Source organism: Styela clava, chromosome 5, assembly GCF_964204865.1.
Source record: "Styela clava chromosome 5, kaStyClav1.hap1.2, whole genome shotgun sequence".
NCBI classification, from domain to species: Eukaryota; Metazoa; Chordata; class Ascidiacea; order Stolidobranchia; family Styelidae; genus Styela; species Styela clava.
This window is the reverse complement of record NC_135254.1, coordinates 6,648,384-6,668,853: the sequence shown is the minus strand read 5'-3', so window position 1 is coordinate 6,668,853 and position 20,470 is coordinate 6,648,384. Positions and strand designations below refer to the sequence as shown.

At 34.4% G+C, this 20,470-nt stretch overlaps 1 protein-coding gene across 1 annotated transcript in view; it reads left to right on the top strand.

Annotated features, from left to right (window-relative positions):
- Positions 1-20,470, top strand: part of LOC120344308 (E3 ubiquitin-protein ligase rnf213-alpha-like) — a 79,686-nt gene that overhangs the window by 15,594 nt on the left and 43,622 nt on the right. The window contains exons 2-14 of the mRNA XM_039413450.2: positions 9,177-9,293; positions 9,385-9,520; positions 9,723-9,868; positions 10,212-10,465; positions 10,871-11,082; positions 13,705-13,935; positions 14,464-14,650; positions 16,096-16,169; positions 16,744-16,873; positions 18,120-18,251; positions 18,643-18,738; positions 19,344-19,466; positions 19,986-20,181. Of these exons, the coding sequence (XP_039269384.2) occupies positions 9,260-9,293; positions 9,385-9,520; positions 9,723-9,868; positions 10,212-10,465; positions 10,871-11,082; positions 13,705-13,935; positions 14,464-14,650; positions 16,096-16,169; positions 16,744-16,873; positions 18,120-18,251; positions 18,643-18,738; positions 19,344-19,466; positions 19,986-20,181 (1,951 nt within the window). The 5' untranslated portion in view covers positions 9,177-9,259. The remainder of the gene's footprint in view (positions 1-9,176; positions 9,294-9,384; positions 9,521-9,722; positions 9,869-10,211; positions 10,466-10,870; positions 11,083-13,704; positions 13,936-14,463; positions 14,651-16,095; positions 16,170-16,743; positions 16,874-18,119; positions 18,252-18,642; positions 18,739-19,343; positions 19,467-19,985; positions 20,182-20,470) is intronic.

Below are 20,470 nucleotides of genomic sequence, written 5' to 3'. Positions count from 1 at the left end.
CTGGGTAATAAATTATATGGCGCACGCAAAAGTCCATTGATGTTGTGGTCTTAGAGTTCTATCGGAATTTTGAATTAGAAATTAATGGTGAAAACGATTGGTCAAAGTAAATCAAGTATAAAATCAATTTACTGGCAAAATGAGTTTGGTTCTCAAGCTTGTGTTTCACAAACTATATAAAAATGGCACGTACATTTTAATTTTAGCCGTCTGTTCATATAATTTTCTATTGTCGGAGATTTGGTAATATTAAATCATAAGTTATCATAAGCTACATTATATATTTTTCACGTAATATTTTAAGCAAACTTACACAATTGCCCAGTTCGCGACTAGCACCCGTGTTCAAAATATATAAAAAGGCTTTCACCTTTTATTGAGTGAATTAAAAGTGAATATTAAAAAATATAGTCAGTAGTATGATTTTATCGTTTTGTTTGAAATATTTAACAACATCGATAAAATGTCAATAAGAATCACAAAGTAAACGCGATGAAAGACTGAAAAACATTTGTTATTGATGGAGCTAGCAAGCGAGGCGTCTTTTGTTTACATATAGCATTGCATCAACTTAACTATAAATAACTTTGTGATGTACAGCAATACTTTTTTTCAACTCTGCTATGGATGGAATACAAAGAACAAAAACATCCAGACTTTCTGTTTCCGCGTATTATTGACGGGCACAAAGCTATCTTGTTACGTGAAGATCGGGCTTTCAATTTGCTGATAACTCGTGTCTTCACGATTGACCGCGTTTGGTTTTGAATTTCAAATTTTGGGAGCGAGCGCCTCGCTTTTAGCTGCGGCAAGTATCCACTCGTTTAAAGCAATACGCGGTCAAGCGTGAAGACGCGAGCAATCATCCAAGTTTATATATACAGCCAAACAACTCATGTGCAAATTCATGTGCAATCATGTTGCATTTTAGTTATTTTAAAAACCACTGGTTGCTTATAAATTAGTTGTGTACCTCGAACGACCTCAATTTTAATGGACAAAATAAAAAATGCATTTTTTATTCATCTGCGCACGGAATATGTCGTAACTATGACTGTTGTACGGCGTTTGTTTCTGAAGCCAAAACCGCCGAAATTTAAAAAAATGCATAGGCCACTAAGAAGAAAAAACACAATATTGACTACGATGCGTACACGTAATTGGAAAACCCATTGAGTGGATCTTTTTTGAAAGCATCATTTCTTTTTATTATTTTACAGTTGTGATGTATTGAATTTTCCGCAAAACCCCCACAAAATAAATGGGGCGTCATAGCAGTGCATGTCTTTCCGAGCATCTACTCATTTGTTTACTTCCCTATTGCATATGATAGCCCTGTCATGTGAAGACGAAAGCTAGATTGTTGTTTGTTAAATCGTGATATGCTTTTTATAGGTTTCAAGTTGTTTATCACGGATTAGCTAGGTAAGATTTCGGTGGGGTAGGTAGCATGTAATTCATATACAGTCTACTCATATGCTTGTGCTGAAATCCAAGTTTACATACACAGCCAATCAAGTTATGCGCGAATTCTCATTTTCCGAGTAGAGCTGAACTAGGTGTTTCGTCATATTTACCATTTGAGCGCTAAGGATAATATGTGTTTACCGCCAAAATATGCGTATATAGCTAATTCATATACATCTGTCGCGTGCAACTACGTTCTTCTTTTAGTGTAGGAAACTTGACTTTGAGCAAAATCAAATAACAAATATTAATTTGAGTGTATTTGTTGATTCGTTTACACACCAAAACAGTTCTAGCCATAACTTCTAAAAGTTTTTGTTGCAATCATCAGAATGATTTTAGGTATTTTTTGCAATTAATTTTCTCATTACGAACGAGTCAGCGAAGGTTAAAAAAAAATTCGAAACGATAATCTAACTATTATGAGTTGACTGAACGGTGTCCTAATTGTAGCATAGCTCTATTGTGAATGTTCCAAGTATCGTCTTGTGGTAATCTCTATTAAAAGGGGGTCCCGACAACCCCTTCAACTTTTATCCTTATTACTCATCGATCTTGATCGGTAAGTATGTTGATAGGCATTTGCTTGTTTGTTTGTCTGTCTGTTCGACACTTTCGTATTTTACACGATATCTCACGAAAGCGACGTTGAATCTGCTCCAAATTTTGAATGTGCATACATATCTCGGACCAGAAGCCTATTGATTTTGGATAAATTATGTCGTATAATTAGCGAGTTATTAATTAGATAACGATGGGACACGCGGTGTCGCTATTGAGTCAGAGCGAAGGATACACGCCGCTAGATCGATAAGTTGGCGGTCTCTGATCGCTATCTCGTCTATTTCACTTTATTGGGACAGTCTGCAATCCCGGCATTAATGGAATCCATATAATTTGCTACGGACCAGTCGTATAAAATTCTCACGATTTGTTCATCGGCATTCGTAGCAATTTGTTGAACGCGCTGCGGTAATAATCGGATATGGTAACCTGACGCGTTATCGGTTTTCACAGAAATCCTGGCTTACGTCATATTTCAAACGCTATTTCCTCATAAGAATTGAGTCATTCCCTATGTCAAAGACCAACGCCCGTGCTTACATCAGGCTGTAGCAGGCAGTGGAATAGATAAATGTTGGAATATTCGAACTTGCGCAGTTACGATGCCCGAGGTTTGGGCTCGTTCGACATGGGTAGGAATTCCTGGTTTAGCAAAAAGGCTATGGGTTATAACTATCTTGCAGCAATGTGAGAGGCAAAATGGTTGGTGTATTCAATTTTTAGTTTTTGACATTTTACTTTACAAGATTGTGCCAGCAATCTTAGGAACCGTTTGTCCTGACCTATACAATGGGTACAAACGTAACTAAATGGAATAAATTCTTTACTTAAAAACAAATATTTTATGACAACCTCAAGTGCCTGGTAATAACTACAATCACACTTATTCTTCTTATGATAATCAGCAAGATAACAATCTTTTTCACTGTTATATTTCTATAATCTGATGACAAATAATGATTTAAATGCCGTGTCGAGAGCAACATTCGGTTCCAAGTATTACGGGATATCTTGAATTTTAGATTAATACTCTAACATTCAGTATATGAGGGCATTCGTAAATATTTCATAAGTAAATCAGTGTCAACACACACAAGGCTAATATCAATCCCAGATTGATTAATCATTGGTGCTCCACAGTCAATGGGTTGATAAGCCTCAGAAAAGTTTAACATTGGCCATGTGTAATTGTAACAGCTTTGTGTGTATATTACAGGGGTAGATTGCATGGTCATGTATGATCTTGTATAATTCGACTAATAGTGCATATTTCAATGAAAGTATCATATTTCATGAATTTACCGACATTATCCGTTTGGGCGAATATTCGGGTGCAGTACAGCATGATTGATGGCAATGATCGCGTAGTATAGTAAGACACATTTGAAATTTCGGCAGCACTTGGCTAGTTTTTATGTTTCTGATGCTTCGTGAGTTGCGGAGCCACGGTTAAATTGTTAGCAAGTCCAGTTTTGTCAGATTATGGGCGAATCGTACCCGGGCCGTAAGCTTTGATAAAACCACGTTAAAATGTCTGCAATTCGAAGCGCCTCAAATGGAGATTATCTGAGCGTGCCGGTATGCTGCGTAAATGTTTAGGACAGGGATGGCGAATCTTTTTCAATGAATCGGTAAACATTTATATTTTTATCGCGGAACAGAAAAGAGTGGGTCACAGATATTTTATCAATATTTGTATCTTTAAGAAACTTCTGAAACAAATCATATAAGCTTCTGTTTGTGTTGGAGTAGTTTTGTGCTTTACTTACACAGCACTTCTATCATGGACTTTTTATGGCACTTGATTTTATGACATTAGAGTAGGAAAACACGCATATATATTACGTTTAGGATGAAGCGGCAAATTATTTTACGGTTCCAAAGAGTTTGAAGGGAATTCCACTCTGATAGTGATTCACAAAGCTGTCACTTGCTGAGCAGCGAGCAATTTGAGGAAAGTGTGGAGCACACGCTAATGAATTTGTAAGAACTGGCAATTAAAGATTAGGCAAATGGGAAGCAGTTTAAAAAAATTTACTATTAATAGATACAAAAACTAAATGAGTTTTGGTTCCAGCCTGTCAGTTGATTTTGTCCAAATCTCATCTAGAATACGATTTGACAGCAAATCATTTGAGAATGAATCCTGGCGATTTTTACCGAAAACATATCAACCAAGAAAATTTTCCACATTTGAAACGAGTCATGACTTAAAATATGGCACTTTTTGATTCAACATATTTTTTATCTTTTTTCTAGGCGGTTTTATGACCGCCATAATAAACGAAAACTTGAAAAATGGATATCGAATTGTTAGCACTTCAAATTAAAGCAAATTTGGATAAAAGTAGTCGGAAAACAATCCAGCAGCTAATAGCTTATTGAATTCGTTTAAATTAGGTGTGACAATAAATTTGAATAATAGATTTCAGGAATTTATGCGTTTAACTCATCATTTCTGCAAGGACCCCTAATAATGCCATGAGATCAATTACAAAAAGACACTATTTTGTGCCTGCAACTAATAGAAAGCCTATGTTGGATGAAGGTGCGGCCCGCTGTTTTATCCAGTTATTGATATCTGGCCCGCCTGCAATAAAGGTTGCACACCCCTGTCATGAACGATGTCAGAGCCAATAACCGAATAACGGCACACAACGGTGCAGACATGCGTCCAAGATTAGGGGTTTTGAAAGTAACCATACCGGAAATTAACAATTTGAATATAAGCGATCGCAGCCCTGACTGCCCAAATGACGGCACATTATAATAATTCAGTTATTTTTAGATTAATTTAAGGCCGGTTTTATCAATTTTTATCACTGATATTTTATCATTTTTTCTATAAGGGGTTAGGGGGTCCCGGCAACATTCCTCCTTATTTAATTCAATTTATTAGAGCAGTCTGCAAACCTGGCGATAATAGGATCTATATATTGTGCTACGGACCAGTCGAGTAATATTATCACGACTGCTAGTGGCATTCGCAGCAATTTGTTGAACGCTCTGCGTTAATATTTGTATATTACAGCAGTATTCTACAGCTTTTATGGAATTCTACTAGGTATGTGTTACAATTAGTTCTGTAATGCAAAGTATTTTAAACTCCTTTTGTATAGTTTTACAAAACTTTGTTTGGAAAATGTGTTTGCCTATATGTTTCATTTGCTAGGGTATTTTATCGGTATATGAACCGGAACGTATCCATTAGATCGTAATCTGCTATTTTACGCATATGATATGGATAAGGTTGGTAGCATGCAATGTATATACCGTCAACACGTCTACTAATGTAGGTATCAAAGTCTACATCTACAGCCAATCAAGTAACGTGCAAGTTAGCATTAAATTTTCATTTTATTTTGTATTGTTTTGAGGATAGAAATGTCGTTTTTATTTAAAAAAAATAATCTCGTTGTGGCTGTGTTATTTTCGTTTTCAGTTTCGCAAATCGACCTATCACAAATGTGTAATATTATGTAATCAATTGTTTTCATCCAAGACATTTAATAATTAAAGTTTTTGTAGCATGTGACTGACTTTGCATGTTTCTAGCGCGGAAAGGTTATGTAGATTCATCCACAAGTTCGTAAAAATGGGTGTATACTTTGCTTTTAATTTTTGCCCTAGATTAATTGATACTCGTGTAGAATGAAAGGAAAGTGAATATTAAAAAATAAAATGGTATATTTTTTTCTGGTAGTACATCTAAAAACATACTCTCTTTGGCCCTCAACATATAATCTGTTTTGCAACTCAACAAAAAAATCAACAAAATAAATATCCCAGTGGAAATTGCGAGAGGCCCTTTTTTAAATTTTTGTGCCAATGGCGATTGTATTTGATAGATGCATATATATGTTGTGGTCGTGGATATATCCAACCAAAATGATGTGTATTTACCGAACCCGGTTTAGGTCTTTAAAATGTATTTGTATATATGTTTAGATGGATTGTTTGTTTTTTCAATATATATTATGCGTTGCAATGATAGATAATTTATAATGTACATATATGCATGTGATGCAAATTTTGGTTTCTGATTTTATTTCTGATAGCCTTTGAATAATGTAATTGTGCATATACTTAGCTGGAGTACGTTGGTACAGTTTCAGTTGACCATTTTTCGAAATTGTGGATTACTTCATTACAATGCACCACCCTGGGTATGCCAAATAGAAATTTCATTCATTCAAGAGTATATTGCTAACTGAATACCATTGTAATTTAGTTCAAAATGACACGATCCACTCTTGATTCAACACCCACAGCAAAGCAAACTAGTAAAAGAGTATAATAACATTGAACAGTCAGGGGAGACTTCAAATATAAACATGCATCAAAAATAAATAATATCCTTGGGCGTGGAATTTAACCAATAATACTATAACTATGCCAGCTATAATTTACAAATTATTAAATTAATGTGAAAGAACGTGTCGCTCAATCGGAAGCGCCGCCATGGCGCGCGTCAAAAAACGCTCGCCGAGAGAAACTGAAGTACCCACATACAGATTGAACTCGGTTTTAGAGTTCAATCTGTATGTGGGTAATAAATTACATGGCGCACGCAAATACTCATTTATCTAAATGTCTTAGGAGTTCATTCTGTATGTGGGTAATGAAGTATATGGCGCACGCAAATATTCATTGATCTAAATTTCTTGGAGTTCGTTCTGCATATGGGTAATTAATTATATGGCGCACTCAAAAGTTAATTAATCTAAATGTCTTGGGAGTTCATTCTGTATCTGGGTTATAAATTATATGGCGCACGCAAAAGTCCATTGATGTTGTGGTCTTAGAGTTCTATCGGAATTTTGAATTAGAATTTAATATAGTGAAAACGATTGGTCAAAGTAAATCAAGTATAAAATCAATTTACTTGCAAAATGAGTTTGGTTTCCAAGCTTGTGTTTCACAAACTATAAAAAAATGGCACGTACATTTTAATTTTAGCGGTCTGTTCATATTATTTTCTATTGTCGGAGATTTGGTAATATTAAATCATAAGTTATTATAAGCTACATTATATATTTTTCACGTAATAATTTAGGCAAACTTACGCAATTGCCCAGTTCGCGACTAGCACCCGTGTCCAAAATATATAAAAAGGCTTTCCCCTTTTATTGAGTGAATTAAAAGTGAATATTAAAAAATATAGTCAGTAGTATGATTTTATCGTTTTGTTTGAAATATTTAACGACATCGATAAAATGTCATTAAGAATCACAAAGTGAACGCGACGAAAGACTGAAAAACATTTGTTATTGATGGAGCTAACAAGCGAGGCGTCTTTTGTTTACATATAGCAGTGCATCAACTTAACTATATATAACTTTGTGATGTACAGCAATACTTTTTCTTCAACTCTGCCATGGATGGAATACGAAGAACAAAAACATCCAGACTTTCTGTTTCCGCGTATTATTGACGGGCACAAAGCTATCTTGTTACGTGAAGAGCGGGCTTCCAATTTGCTGATAACTCGTGTCTTCACGATTGACCGCGTTTGGTTTTGAATTTCAAATTTTGGGAGCGAGCGCCTCGCTTTTAGCTGCGGCAAGTATCCACTTGTTTGAAGCAATACGCGGTCAAGCGTGAAGACGCGAGCAATCATCCAAGTTTATATATACAGCCAAACAACTCATGTGCAAATTCATGTGCAATCATGTTGCATTATAGTTATTTTAAAAACCACTGGTCGCTTATAAATTAGTTGTGTACCTCGAACGACCTCAATTTTAATGGACAAAATGAAAAATGCATTTTTTTATTCATCTGCGCACGGAATATGTCGTAACTATGACTGTTGTACGGCGTTTGTTTGTCAAGCCAAAAACGCCGAAATTTTAAAAATGCACAAGCCACTAAGAAGAAAAAACACAATATTGACTACGATGCGTACACTTTTTAAAAAAAAATTCGAAACGATAATCTAACGATTATGAGTTGACTGAACGGTGTCCTAATTGTAGCATAGCTCTATTGTAAATGTTTCAAGTATCGTCTTGTGGTAATCTCTATTAAAAGGGGGTCCCGACAACCCCTTCAACTTTCATCCTTATTACTTATCGATCTTGATCGGTAAGTATCTTGATAGGCATTTGCTTGTTTGTTTGTCTGTCTGTTAGACACTTTCGTATGTTACACGATATCTCACGAAAGCGACGTTGAATCTGCTCCAAATTTTGCATGTGCATACATATCTCGGACCAGAAGCCTATTGATTTTGGATAAATTATGTCGTATAATTAGCGAGTTATTAATTAGATAGTGATGGGACACGCGGTGTCGCTATTGAGTCAGAGCGAAGGATACACGCCTCTAGATCGATAAGTCGGCGATCTCTGATCGCCATCTCGTTTATTTCACTTTATTGGGACAGTCTGCAATCCCGACGTTAATGGTCTCCATATAATATGCTACGGACCAGTCTTATAAAATGATCACGATTTGTTTATTGGCATTCGTAGCAATCTGTTGAACGCGCTGCGTTAATAATTGTATATGGTAACCTGATGCGTTATCGGTTTTCACAGTAATCCTGGCTTCCGTCATATTTCAAACGCTATTTCCTCATAAGAATTGAGTCATTCCCTATGTCACAGCAAAGACCAACGCCCGTGCTTACATCAGGCTGTAGCAGGCAGTGGAATAGATAAATGTTGGATTATTCGAACTTGCATAGTTACGATGTCCGAGGTTTGAATATGCATATTTAATGGGGATATCAGGTTCCATTACTTTAACGACAATATCGGGTTGAACGAATATACGGGTGAAACCTATTTTTGTCTTCGAAACGTCTCCGTAATTGCAGTGAACTATAGCGGCAGAGCAATACCTGCGAAAATGACAGATTTGCTCGCTCTTATAATGTCATGCATCTGCTTCTCATATGGTATAGTGAGAGTGAACGATATCGTATATCTATCCCATTAAGTTTGTGGTTTTATTTTACGAATATTACTTTTGTGTCTTATTTTGGTAGATAACCTTGGGTTGTGAAAATAGTAAAGATGGTTGATTCAATATCTCGGTCTTCTACCATGCAGGATTTCCCCCAATAGCCTAGGCATTAACGCAGTCCCACCATACACAGCTCTGAGCAAACTCATTACAATTATATTTTATATTCTTAGCATCTACAGCTATGGTATTGGTGATATTTATTAATATGAAAATGATTTGTTCTAAAAGAAGCTAGTAATTGAAATTGGCTAGCATGGCTGGACATTTTGCAACTTCATTGCCAACCTGTGAGTATTCATTGTGCATTGAATAATTAAAATTTCATTGTGTGGTAAAACATGCATCATGATATATTGAACTGAGATTTCGAAATTTCAGATTCAGAAAACAAAGATCAATTCATACAATTGCATCTGTATCTACTACTGGAAGGATTTGATGATTCAGTACCTGCCAATAAGGATTATGATTTCGTCTGTCAGTTGGGCAAAAAGGAAATCTGTTATGAAAAAAAGTAAAATATTTTTCTTTTGAGAATTCTTTTTAAACTTTTATCATCACACTCAAGTTACAGTATTACGGATTGTATAGAGCCTTACTCACAATACAGCAATAGCATTGTAGATACAAAGCAACACTTCAAAAACATTTACCAAATGATAGTTTGATTTTTGTAACTCATGAATCTTATGCAAATTTGTCAAAATCTTTTACAGAAATCACTTCTACTATGCTACTACGAAAATTCTAGCAGATACTAAAAAACTAAAATATAAGGTTGCAATGCGTTTTTCTGCGTTAGATGCTGAGGAACTATATTGCGGAGAAAGGGTTGGAGTAAGAAAACAGAAAATAGAAAAAGGTATTTGAATATGCTATTGCTATTGAATTGCGATGGTTTTTATTTAAAATAATTTCACCTAAGTTTGTTTAAATGGCTGTAACTTTCAGGAAAAAGAATTAACTTATTTTCGTATTGGATTTCCTAACATTTGAGCGATATTTCTGCATGGTGGTTTGCTATGGGTATTTATTGATTTCCATGCTAATTCAAGTATCTTTAGTTCATCAGAAAACTGATTTATACAAACACCCTCGGACTAGATAAACTGGCTCTACTGGCGTTTTTAAAGACAACTTATTGAAAGCAAACTCATCTTGTCCAATTCAAATGCCAACACGTTTTTTACTTCAATGTTTTCCAGGATATGATCAAGTCGCAACGTTTGATGTTATGAACCGGCGGCCACAGGTTCAGCCTCAATGGCACAGGAACATCGTTTGGGAAAATATTTTAAAAACTGAGATACCAAAATTCTTGTTAGATGAGGAAGATTTCTTTCCGTGGAAGCAAAAGTTGCGTTCATGGATTTATCAAATTGGCACGGGTTGGACATTAAAGGTCCCTCATGCACCAAACGATATTGATGTAAAAATGCATAAAGAAAACATTTCCCAGGTTAGTTAGGGATATTATGGTTAGAATAATACCTATGAAAACGACAATTGTTGCTCTTGGTATAAATTTGATAAGATCGATAACTTAATCTTTCCTTTTCGTTGTTTTGTTATTACACATGTTATGGTTATTCTTTAATGATTTGTTCAGCATGATTAAAAAAAACGGCGCTCTGGAAGTATCGTACCAAAATATCGCACAACCTGGATCGTAACCGTGTACACATACTATGTTCAGGTTGTGCGCCATCTTAGTTCACATACTTCTGGAGCGCCAAAAAGCTACTGATGTTTTGCTTCTGCTCATTCACGTACAAAGTGTTAAAGAGATTATAAAAAGAAACAACATATTATAAAACATTGACAGAAGCTCGTTCAATACTTTCTAGTTTTTTTGTTCTTACAGGTGTACAGAGATGCGCTGAATAAGGTTAAAGGTTTTACACCTTCTGAGAACATTTCTAAAATGATTACATTTGTTGTAATGACTTCTCCTGATTTGAAAATTGAGTATCGTGAATATGACATCATCTGCAAAGCATTGGCCATGCATAACTTGACAGAAAATGAACAAAGAGCTCTTCATGTACAGACCAAGAAAGATGCAAAAGAATTTAGGTAAGATGAAAATTACACTATATCAATTGCTTCCGCTATCTTCTTTTCAATAGCGATTTAATTAAGTATTTTGATGGCACACGACCTTTTTGGAGATACAATTTTCAATGGATACATTGATCGAGACCTATTGTCAAGTTACCAGTCCAGACGGGATATTAGTTATTCTGTTAATTTTTCAATGTGCATGGAATGGTTGAGGGAGCTGTAACTTGACCAGAGGTTATGTAACTGCGACTGTCTGACGAGGTTCCTTATATTAGGCACCGTCTTTGATATAGCCAGACGAATGTTACTGTCAACATTAAGACGGTTTTGTTGTCAACTAGATCAGAAAAACCAGATTGGCACAAATAGGTTCTGACAAATTGAACTATCAGAACTATCAGAAACAAATGTCAAAGTGTTCTTTCATCTGTGTATGATTTTTGTCACGGTGAGTTTAGGTGGACGTAATAATCACTGCTCATTGTGAGTAATGCAGGCATGGAGCACATTCTGTGTCATCTCGATTTACTTTGGTGATGCCAAAGTAACGTCGTTCATTTTTTTATTATGGGCATCAGGAATTTACAAATGCGTTTATAATACGATAGCGAAGGTTATCTCTCAGTCTGGAGGTTACCAGCGAACTATTTTGATTAGTAGATTCCAAATTCTATTATGATCAAACAAATCATGCTCATGTGATTACAATTCATGTGAATACATTCAGTGATCGCTAATAACCTAGTTAGGTAATGAAACTGTGGTGAATGCCAAAACGGGGAATTTTATTTAAAAGGAAATTTTGCCAACTAAGTCACCTTATGATCAATTATTAACCTTGTGTCGTGCCAGAACCCCCTGTCCTTGAACTGCTTTGTGGCCCTCTTAGGGGCAACCGGTCTCGGTTGAGAACCACTGCTCTAAATTTAAACATCGTTTTGATTGTGACTTTATGCAAGCATTTACTTCAAAATATTGAAGTGTTATATTACACAATTAAGTCTCTTGCAAGCAACTACTAAAACTGCTGAAATGAAGTGAATTCTTTTATTTTGAGCAATTGCTAATTTTCCACAGATGGGGTAATTAATATTCCCAGCCTCTCATGTAGTTGCTTGTACAACACCTAGTCCAGAGTTTAGGTGTGAAAGAATATACCATACTATAAGTAGTTCTATAGAGCCTAATTCAGTGCAAATGTGTGGTTGGTAATACTGTATATGACCTATTTTAGCGAATGTCTCGATGGCCAGCCCGCGCTGAACGCCGCGTCGGGTTACGAACCTGTTTGAAAAAAGTCTAATTTATACCCTCCAGTAATGGTCGTTAAGAACTCAGCAAAACTCATGTTGCTGGTACCTAGTCTGGGATAAAGCAAATTTGTGGGTGAACACTCTTTCACTTTCTGTAGTTTTTCAAACAGAGCCTAGTTCACATATGTTCATTAGTTTTATTTCTAATTTCGAGTTCAGGGCAAATGAGCATGCCTATACATTCCTGTAGTGGTTTATACAGAGCCTAGTTCTGTGCGAATGTGTATGGGTTACCATTACTTTCTGAATGGATTTTATCACATGGATTCTGTGCCAATGAAACCTGTTGTAACTTGACTATCACGATCATATCCACTTTCAAGTTTTTCCTAAAATACCGCACTCAAAATTATTTAGTTATGTTTTTTTTTATAAATGTCATTAAGCATTTAGATCAAGGATATGCAAACTGCGGCCCACGGGCTCAAGCAGCTCGCTAAAGTATATTGTGTAACTCTTAGAACGGTGCTCGCTGGTGTGGCGCATTGTGCTAGGATAATAAAATCTCATACCCGACATGGGCTTGTAAACTGATGAGAGGATGTGGTTTACCATATGATTAAGTCTTATCGGCTTTCCACTCCGGGATATATATGTAAATCCTGGTTCCCAAACTCTTTGTTCTTGCGGCACCAAATTATCAGAAAATATGCATGGCAAAAATTTGTGATCGTTAATGTGTACTGTAAAATGTTTCGTTGAAATACTAAAAAATCACTCGGTTCAGCAGATAAATAAACACCATCTCTTGAAATTGCAGCAAGCAGTGTTTACCCGTATTGCTACGTAACAATAGAGGCAGATACTCCGTATAACAGAAAGTGAATGACATAGAAAATTGAAATGGATTCATTGACTCTTATACACATTTAAAATAAGAAGCAATAAAACATTCATAATTAATATAATATGTAAAATAGCCAATCAATTCAATCTGTTAATTTTTGGGGCTCACTTAGCCCCAATTTTTGAGAACCGCTGTCTTGGAGAAATTTGTGAAAACTTGTCACAACTACGGTACATACAAAATTAAAATTTTAAATCATTGAACATTGTCGGGAATATGTAAACTATGAATTGTTAAAATATTATTTATATTTTTTTTTCATCTACATTTCAACAATGTCAGTCATTATTAAATTTGACATTTTCAAATCAAATGGGACATCATATACAGCCCTTTGAAAAATAGATCTTCTGAATGCAGTCGCTGTATAAGATGTCGGTATACCCTTGACATAGATTTACATTTTATTTTACCTATTTGATCACATGGTTCAATTTTTTAGTCTCAAAAATTAAAATATATCTTCCAATTTAGATATGGCAAGAATCTCAAGAACGTAATAAGCAGTCTTTTTGAAAAAATATATGAATCGAATCAACCAGACTGGATTTTGGCTCTGCCATTATATTGGTTGATAAACAATGAAGAATACAAGCACATACATTTCACATTTCAAGACTCTAACTGTGATGTTGAATTGCCACAAACAATGGGGAAGGACTGGGCCTCCGTATTAAAAAATATGAAAAGTGATTATTCTCAGAGGTAACTTGGTCTTGAACTGAATTTTATATTTATTACCGGTTCTATGTATGTGTCTGCATTCTATATGAAGCACTACACAGCCAACAATGTCAATTTTACTGTATTTTTTCATGAAGACCAGAATTTCGGTTGATTACCATAAAGCAAATAATAACCTACCCGGTAGTATAGACTTACGATTCAGCCTTTTAACACCTGTGAAAAGCCGACAAAAATCAAAAGTGCATTTCTAAAGATAACCACAATGTACCACTGGCATGCTATGTCTTTTATAATTCAAACTAAAAGTGTGTTCTATAGATGACATTAGCTTGGAGTAAACGTTTTTTTATTTCCAACTTCTTGTGAAATACCTTCCAAATATCTTGCTACCAGAATATAAATATCCAAAAGTTTCGAAAGTAACGTGTGGTAGGAAACATGTATAGTGGTTTTATTTAAAAAAAATTCCAATAAAAATTTCAAGATTATATAAAAATATATCAGAGAATAAGTATCATTTTTATCCATTTTTTCACACAACAACAGGCGTCTCAGAGATATTTTTGAACAAGTTGTCAAGTTAAGCAAACTTCACCCATGGATTGCAAGGCCATATTTCAACATGATGGAGTGCACAGGCATGATGACTTTGCTAAGTGAACATCAGGATTTACGTTTTGATCCTAAAATCATTGTATCGATTTTGTCATCTCATCTGAAAGATGGAAAATTGGTAAGTTTTTACTTTGGTATTGGAATTTGGTCCTGTTATTCTTTATTGCAGGGGTGGGCACAATTTTTTAGTATAAGAGCCGCATGCTGCAAGTCAGAACTTTAAAAGAGCCGCAGAATTTGTGAATTTATTAATATTAGCAAGATACCATGGATAGAAAAGAAATTCACACAAGAGTCTAATTACAATAAATAGATAAACAAGGCAGCTATGCTCAAATATATGCACAATTTGAGCTCATTTATATTGTGTTTCTTTTTGCTGATTTACGAGGGTAGTCTCGTAAGAAGTTTTCATGATTCGTTTCATGGTGCCGTTTAACATTGCTGACTTTATTCTGATTATTCTGACTTAGTAGTTTATGGCAGATTAACCACAAAAGTTTATTCTCCTGACTGGTAAATGCGTATTCCTCTTCCCATTCTGACTTGGCAACTCTGTTTTCATCTCCGTACTTTCCTTTTTTATTTGAGGACATTTCGCAGAGTAACTCAGACTAACCGCAATCAAGCTGCAATACCGCCGACACATCAATAAACATTGCCCATTGTGACGAAAGATTTGCTGACTTGAATGACTCAAATTCATAATTCAACGCTACAGCGATTTTCATACTAAAACATAATTTGTCTTAATCATTGACGAAAACTTTTTTACGACTCTTAATAAATTAAAAAAGTTTACATCAAAGTTTTCCTCTTGGTTAAAATTTGGATAATAATTTATGTTAGCGAGAAGAGCCGCACAAAAAGTCTGGCGAGCCGCATGCGCCACGCGAGCATCGATGTGCCCACCCTTGCTTTATTGCATGAAACCTTTATTTTAAGATGTGACTAAAACAAAATAGTTTATAAAGTATTATGGGGGGCATTTTTTTTAAACTGTAGGAACAATCCAACAATTGAATGAAAATGAAAGAATATTCAGCCAAAAGTTGAAATAGTGTGTTAATCTTCTTCACGAATATCAAACCTATAATAGATCTTCTCAAATATTGCTATCCAAGAATGGGTCTCAGGAAGCGACAACCGAATTGTTTTCGTGCTAAAAGAGTTGGCCTATTTCCCTTTTTTTTTCCAATTCCAATTTCTGCAGCCAACTTCATAAGATGAAAAATATACTTTTGTGACTATTTTATTTTTCTTGCTTTAAGTAGACTGCTGAGCACTATTATAATTGGGCGCTTCTGTAGTATGTGAACCAATATGGCGGGCACCGGAACGTAGTATGTGTACCAGGTTAGGGTTAGGCCATAATTTAATTACAATTTTTCTTACAATAGTTCTTTTACCAGTTCAGGGACTAGCCAAGTGACTCCTGTAGTATTTGTACCTGAAATTATGGCCTAACCCTAACCTGGTACATATCTTACGTTCCGATTTCCGCCATCTTGGTTCACATACTATGGGATTACCTATAATTGATATGACATAATTTTTTCAAAGGAACTCACCGACATGCAAGCTGTTGATAGATATTTCAGTAAATTTGTAAACGATGTTTGTGTAAAGGAAAACAGGTAATTTTAACACAAAAATACTTAGATGAAGTTGGTATAACAGTTTATTCAAATGAATTTTCTGTAGTGATATAAAAAGCATAGGAATGTGCGAATCATTTTATTAAAATCGTATAAACAAATTTCCAACTGAAAAAAAATTTCATATTGTTCACAAAAAAAAAAAAATACCAAATTTTCGGAATTGTAAAATTGAAATGTATGAAACTTGAATTTACAAAATTGAATAAAACGAAATCTAACACCAGTTGGTTCTTAGTCGTTAGAGAACACATATCTGATTCCAACCTGAAAAGAAATGATCTATTTCCAAATTTTATAATTACGATCTATTCGAATGTAAGAATTTGAACATTCTGAAAATATTGGGGAAATCCCCAATAATTGAAAGTTTAAAAAACTTCAGCTTTACTTTCATACCTATTTTAATTATCGTTTTTTCTGCATTTTAGTTTAAGATGAGTGTAATAAGGCCATGCCAGCTGCTGTCAGCAGCATGAAGCTCGTAGTTAAAGATTGGCTGAATGATATGAAATGATAAATAATCTTGTAATACATAGTACATATTCTTCAGAAACAAAGAGCCACATTTGATTATTTTCATTGTTGAAAATATAGTCGGAGCTGCTTTGAAAAAAGACCTAAATTGGAAAGTGTTAATCTGGACAATGAACATTTTGTCTAAATGTGTCAATGCTGATTCGGTGAGCAATTTTAAGTTAAAATTAATGTTGTGGCTTAGCATTTGGGAGACTTTTAAATGTTGAATGAGAGTGACACATACACCTATAAAATTAAATTTGAATGAGTTTAAAATTAGGAATAATCAAAATAAATGAATTTTGAATTGGGATCATAATTACATGCAGAAATATTATGTTTTGCACTTTGATACTCTAGCGACTTGAATGACACATTGGGCTAGGTATTATAAGCTGCTATTTTATCTTGACACTGCTGACAAACTGGTGTGGGATTGATGAATTTGAATCCTTTAACATGCCATAGTAGTTTGAGGGTCGAATTTTTATTTAAAAATTCCTCCCCATCCAGATACATGTACTGTACCTAAATAATCAAACACATACTGTGTAAAATATTCAATCTCTGGCTAATGCCTGCATTTCAAATTTCTTGCTATATTCATTTAACTGTATACATCATAATAACTCATCTTTTTGTCAACATATGATAAAATAAAAACACTACTACTACCCCAATATCCTTTTAGCACTGGCACTTTAGCACTGGATAATTTGAACTACCCGAATATAAATAGATAAATGGATCCAACTTTTGCAATCTTGGGATTTGTCAACTTTGAGATACTCTTTCAGAACTGACTGCCACTTGAGAATATTTTTGAGATATCGTCATTAGGAAAATCTCAAGGTCTGCGTTAAAATCCCGAAAAGTACAGTTTTTAATGGAGCAAAGTATTCAATCAATGGCGATTTACAATGACTCGTAAAAGCGTTTTAAATCTGTTGCGGGCCTTCAAGAACAAAACTTATGGCTTTTCCCTTTGTTTTATTTTAGTATAGCCACTTTTCAATAAAAAAAAATGATGGGAACTCTTTTATTAGCTTTAGAATCTTGTCACTGATGATTATAATATAATAACTTGTTTTTCACAACAAACACACGCTCAAGAACCCAAAAGTAATTGTCGTCGTCCTCATGGAAGAGACTTGCATTTAAGGAAAATAAATACCAACGTGAAGGTGTTTATGGCCTGCATAGCAGGTCGCGCAGACAAAAACAACCAACTGACTATTTTAATAAAATGCAATCGTTCATGCCAATTTTCCAGTCTTCCAAAAATTTCAAAACGGGATTCTGACTCTCATCCCTTGACTATGTCCCTGAATTGGAAGAGAAAAAATAGAGAATTATAAACTTTTTCTGCAAATATAAAAATTTACAGTACAGAATACGAGTGTGTTTCAGGGTTGCAAAGTTTTACAAGATGAAACAGAAGGTCAAGTGACAAGATTTGCTCAGGCAGCTGAAACATTTATCAAGAGGATCAACATCGATATGACGAATTGTTGGAAAAATTTCTTCGGGAATAATATTGACGTAAGTCATTTTTTGATGGCTTCAGATTGTAAATGCAAGCATGAAAATAGAAAGTGGAAGACTGCTAGAATCCACTGAAATGTATAGGGTGGTTATTCGCTTTCTCAAAAGAAGTATGAGATAAATAAATGAGAGGATAGTTGAAGACCCGGTGTACAACATCTATCCAGTTTCCTCTTCGTCTTTCATGCCATGTTTCCACGTCTAGGCATGTGAAATAGTTAAAGGCACAATTGGTCATTATTTGCTATAACTGACATGGTAACCGGATAAAAGGTTCAGGTTTTTCTGCATGCTCAAATTGCTGTATTGGCTTTCACTTTAAATAAGGATAAATAAAAAATAATTCGTAAGTCAAATACATACAGATAATGCTCAGATGTCTTTTCAGAATCTGACTCAAATTTTCAACTGTAAATGGCAGTCAAAACCTATACAGGATAATTGGTTGGCAAAGATATCAAAATGCTTAGAAGATAAAATTAAGGTAATTACGGTTTTCCTAAACACCTCCTAGTTCAATTATAGACCTTCGTCATTTAACATTTTATATCAATTTTGAAACTCGAAAAATCTCGACTTTTATACAGCCCGTTCTACACAATTAGTTTGATCAATGGTGGGGATTGAAATTTTTGTAATTGATGCCTAAAAATCCAAATATTAAGGTTCCCATGTTAGCTTTTATAAGGACTGAAACAAATCTATATATGTGCTTTATATACTGTTAAAGAGTTTTTGGTGTGTTTCTATAAATCGGTAATGAACATTTTTAAATTTGGTGTACCCATTCTGTTTTATATCATTCACATTACAACTGAAACAGTTTTCATATCTGGTTTGTGAAGTCATTCTGTAATCTTTTAAAAATATTTTCCTTGTGAACTAATTGTGAATCTGGTATCACTAAATATTCATATATTCATGTTCATTAAGTCAGATATGGCTTTCTCCATATTTTGAATTCAAGCACTGGGAATGCTTACCATTGTTTGTACAGGACTGGTGTAGAGCCGTGCCCTATAATTGATAAATTGGTTTATTTCCATAGTTTTTATGCTTTTAACTGACCTGAAATATTAAATTTTCCAGGAATTTGGATCCATGGCATCAAATTTTTTAGAAGCTTACTCCAGTTTACCGGATATTTTAAACAAAGATTTGGAGATGATCTTTGATGAGGCAGCGTATAATTTTTTCAGAAGCCTCTTTAAAGTAAGCACAGAGTAATAATGAATACTGTAACAAAATTTAACAACTGTGGGAAGAAATTTCAATTTTTCTGACATTTGAACGACTATAAATGCTAAAAAAAAAGATTAACAGATTATAAAATGTTACATGAATTGCCAGACATAAATTGAAATATGGAAAAAATTATTGTGGCATGTTATTGGACCGAACAATAGAACTAAAGCTGTGGATTTTTTGCTTCTGCTCACAAAATTTGTAATCGATTGTCACTTACGTAATAAAATTTGAGAGACTCAGACTTACAAGTAACATTGTAGTGTCATTGGGTTTGTGTCCCATCTTGACAAGAAAATTAGATGGCAATATTCCCAAATTTTAATTAACTGTATTGTACATATCTATGTAATTCTGCAGGTAATATGAATTTCTCTGATAACTAGGTGGTTGAGCTCTCAACATAGTAGACTTCAGTAAAAATAAACAAAAGAAAAAGTCAAGAATTCGAATTATTTTGTATTTTGTATTTTTAAAATATTACAGTGCAATGATCTCTTCGGTTATGGTTGGTTAAATTCTCAATGGGAACTGAAAAACTTGTCGAAGTTTTCAGAGAAATTTTTCCAGGAAGAAAGTAAAAGTGAATCATTGAGATATAAAGATGAAACCAATGATCAAGAGAAGCAATTGGAGTTTGTTCTAAATTGGAAACACTCTGCAATATTTTATCACCACATTTGTGAGTAGTCAATGACTTCTTGAAAATTTGACCACTAAGTTACATTGATATTACATGTTCAAACAAACATGGATTTACTATAGAATTTTGGTTCAGGATTAAAATTGGTATCACAAGACATTTGTGCACCTCCAACTTATGTTTTTATTGTAATATTCATATTTAGCTCTGCTATCTAGATATCCACTTTTTTTTATTAATTTATTAATTTAATTATATTTATTCTGAATTTATTATTACATTCACTGGTGCTCAGTACATGGTGTATTTAGCTTGTGTGTGAAGATTC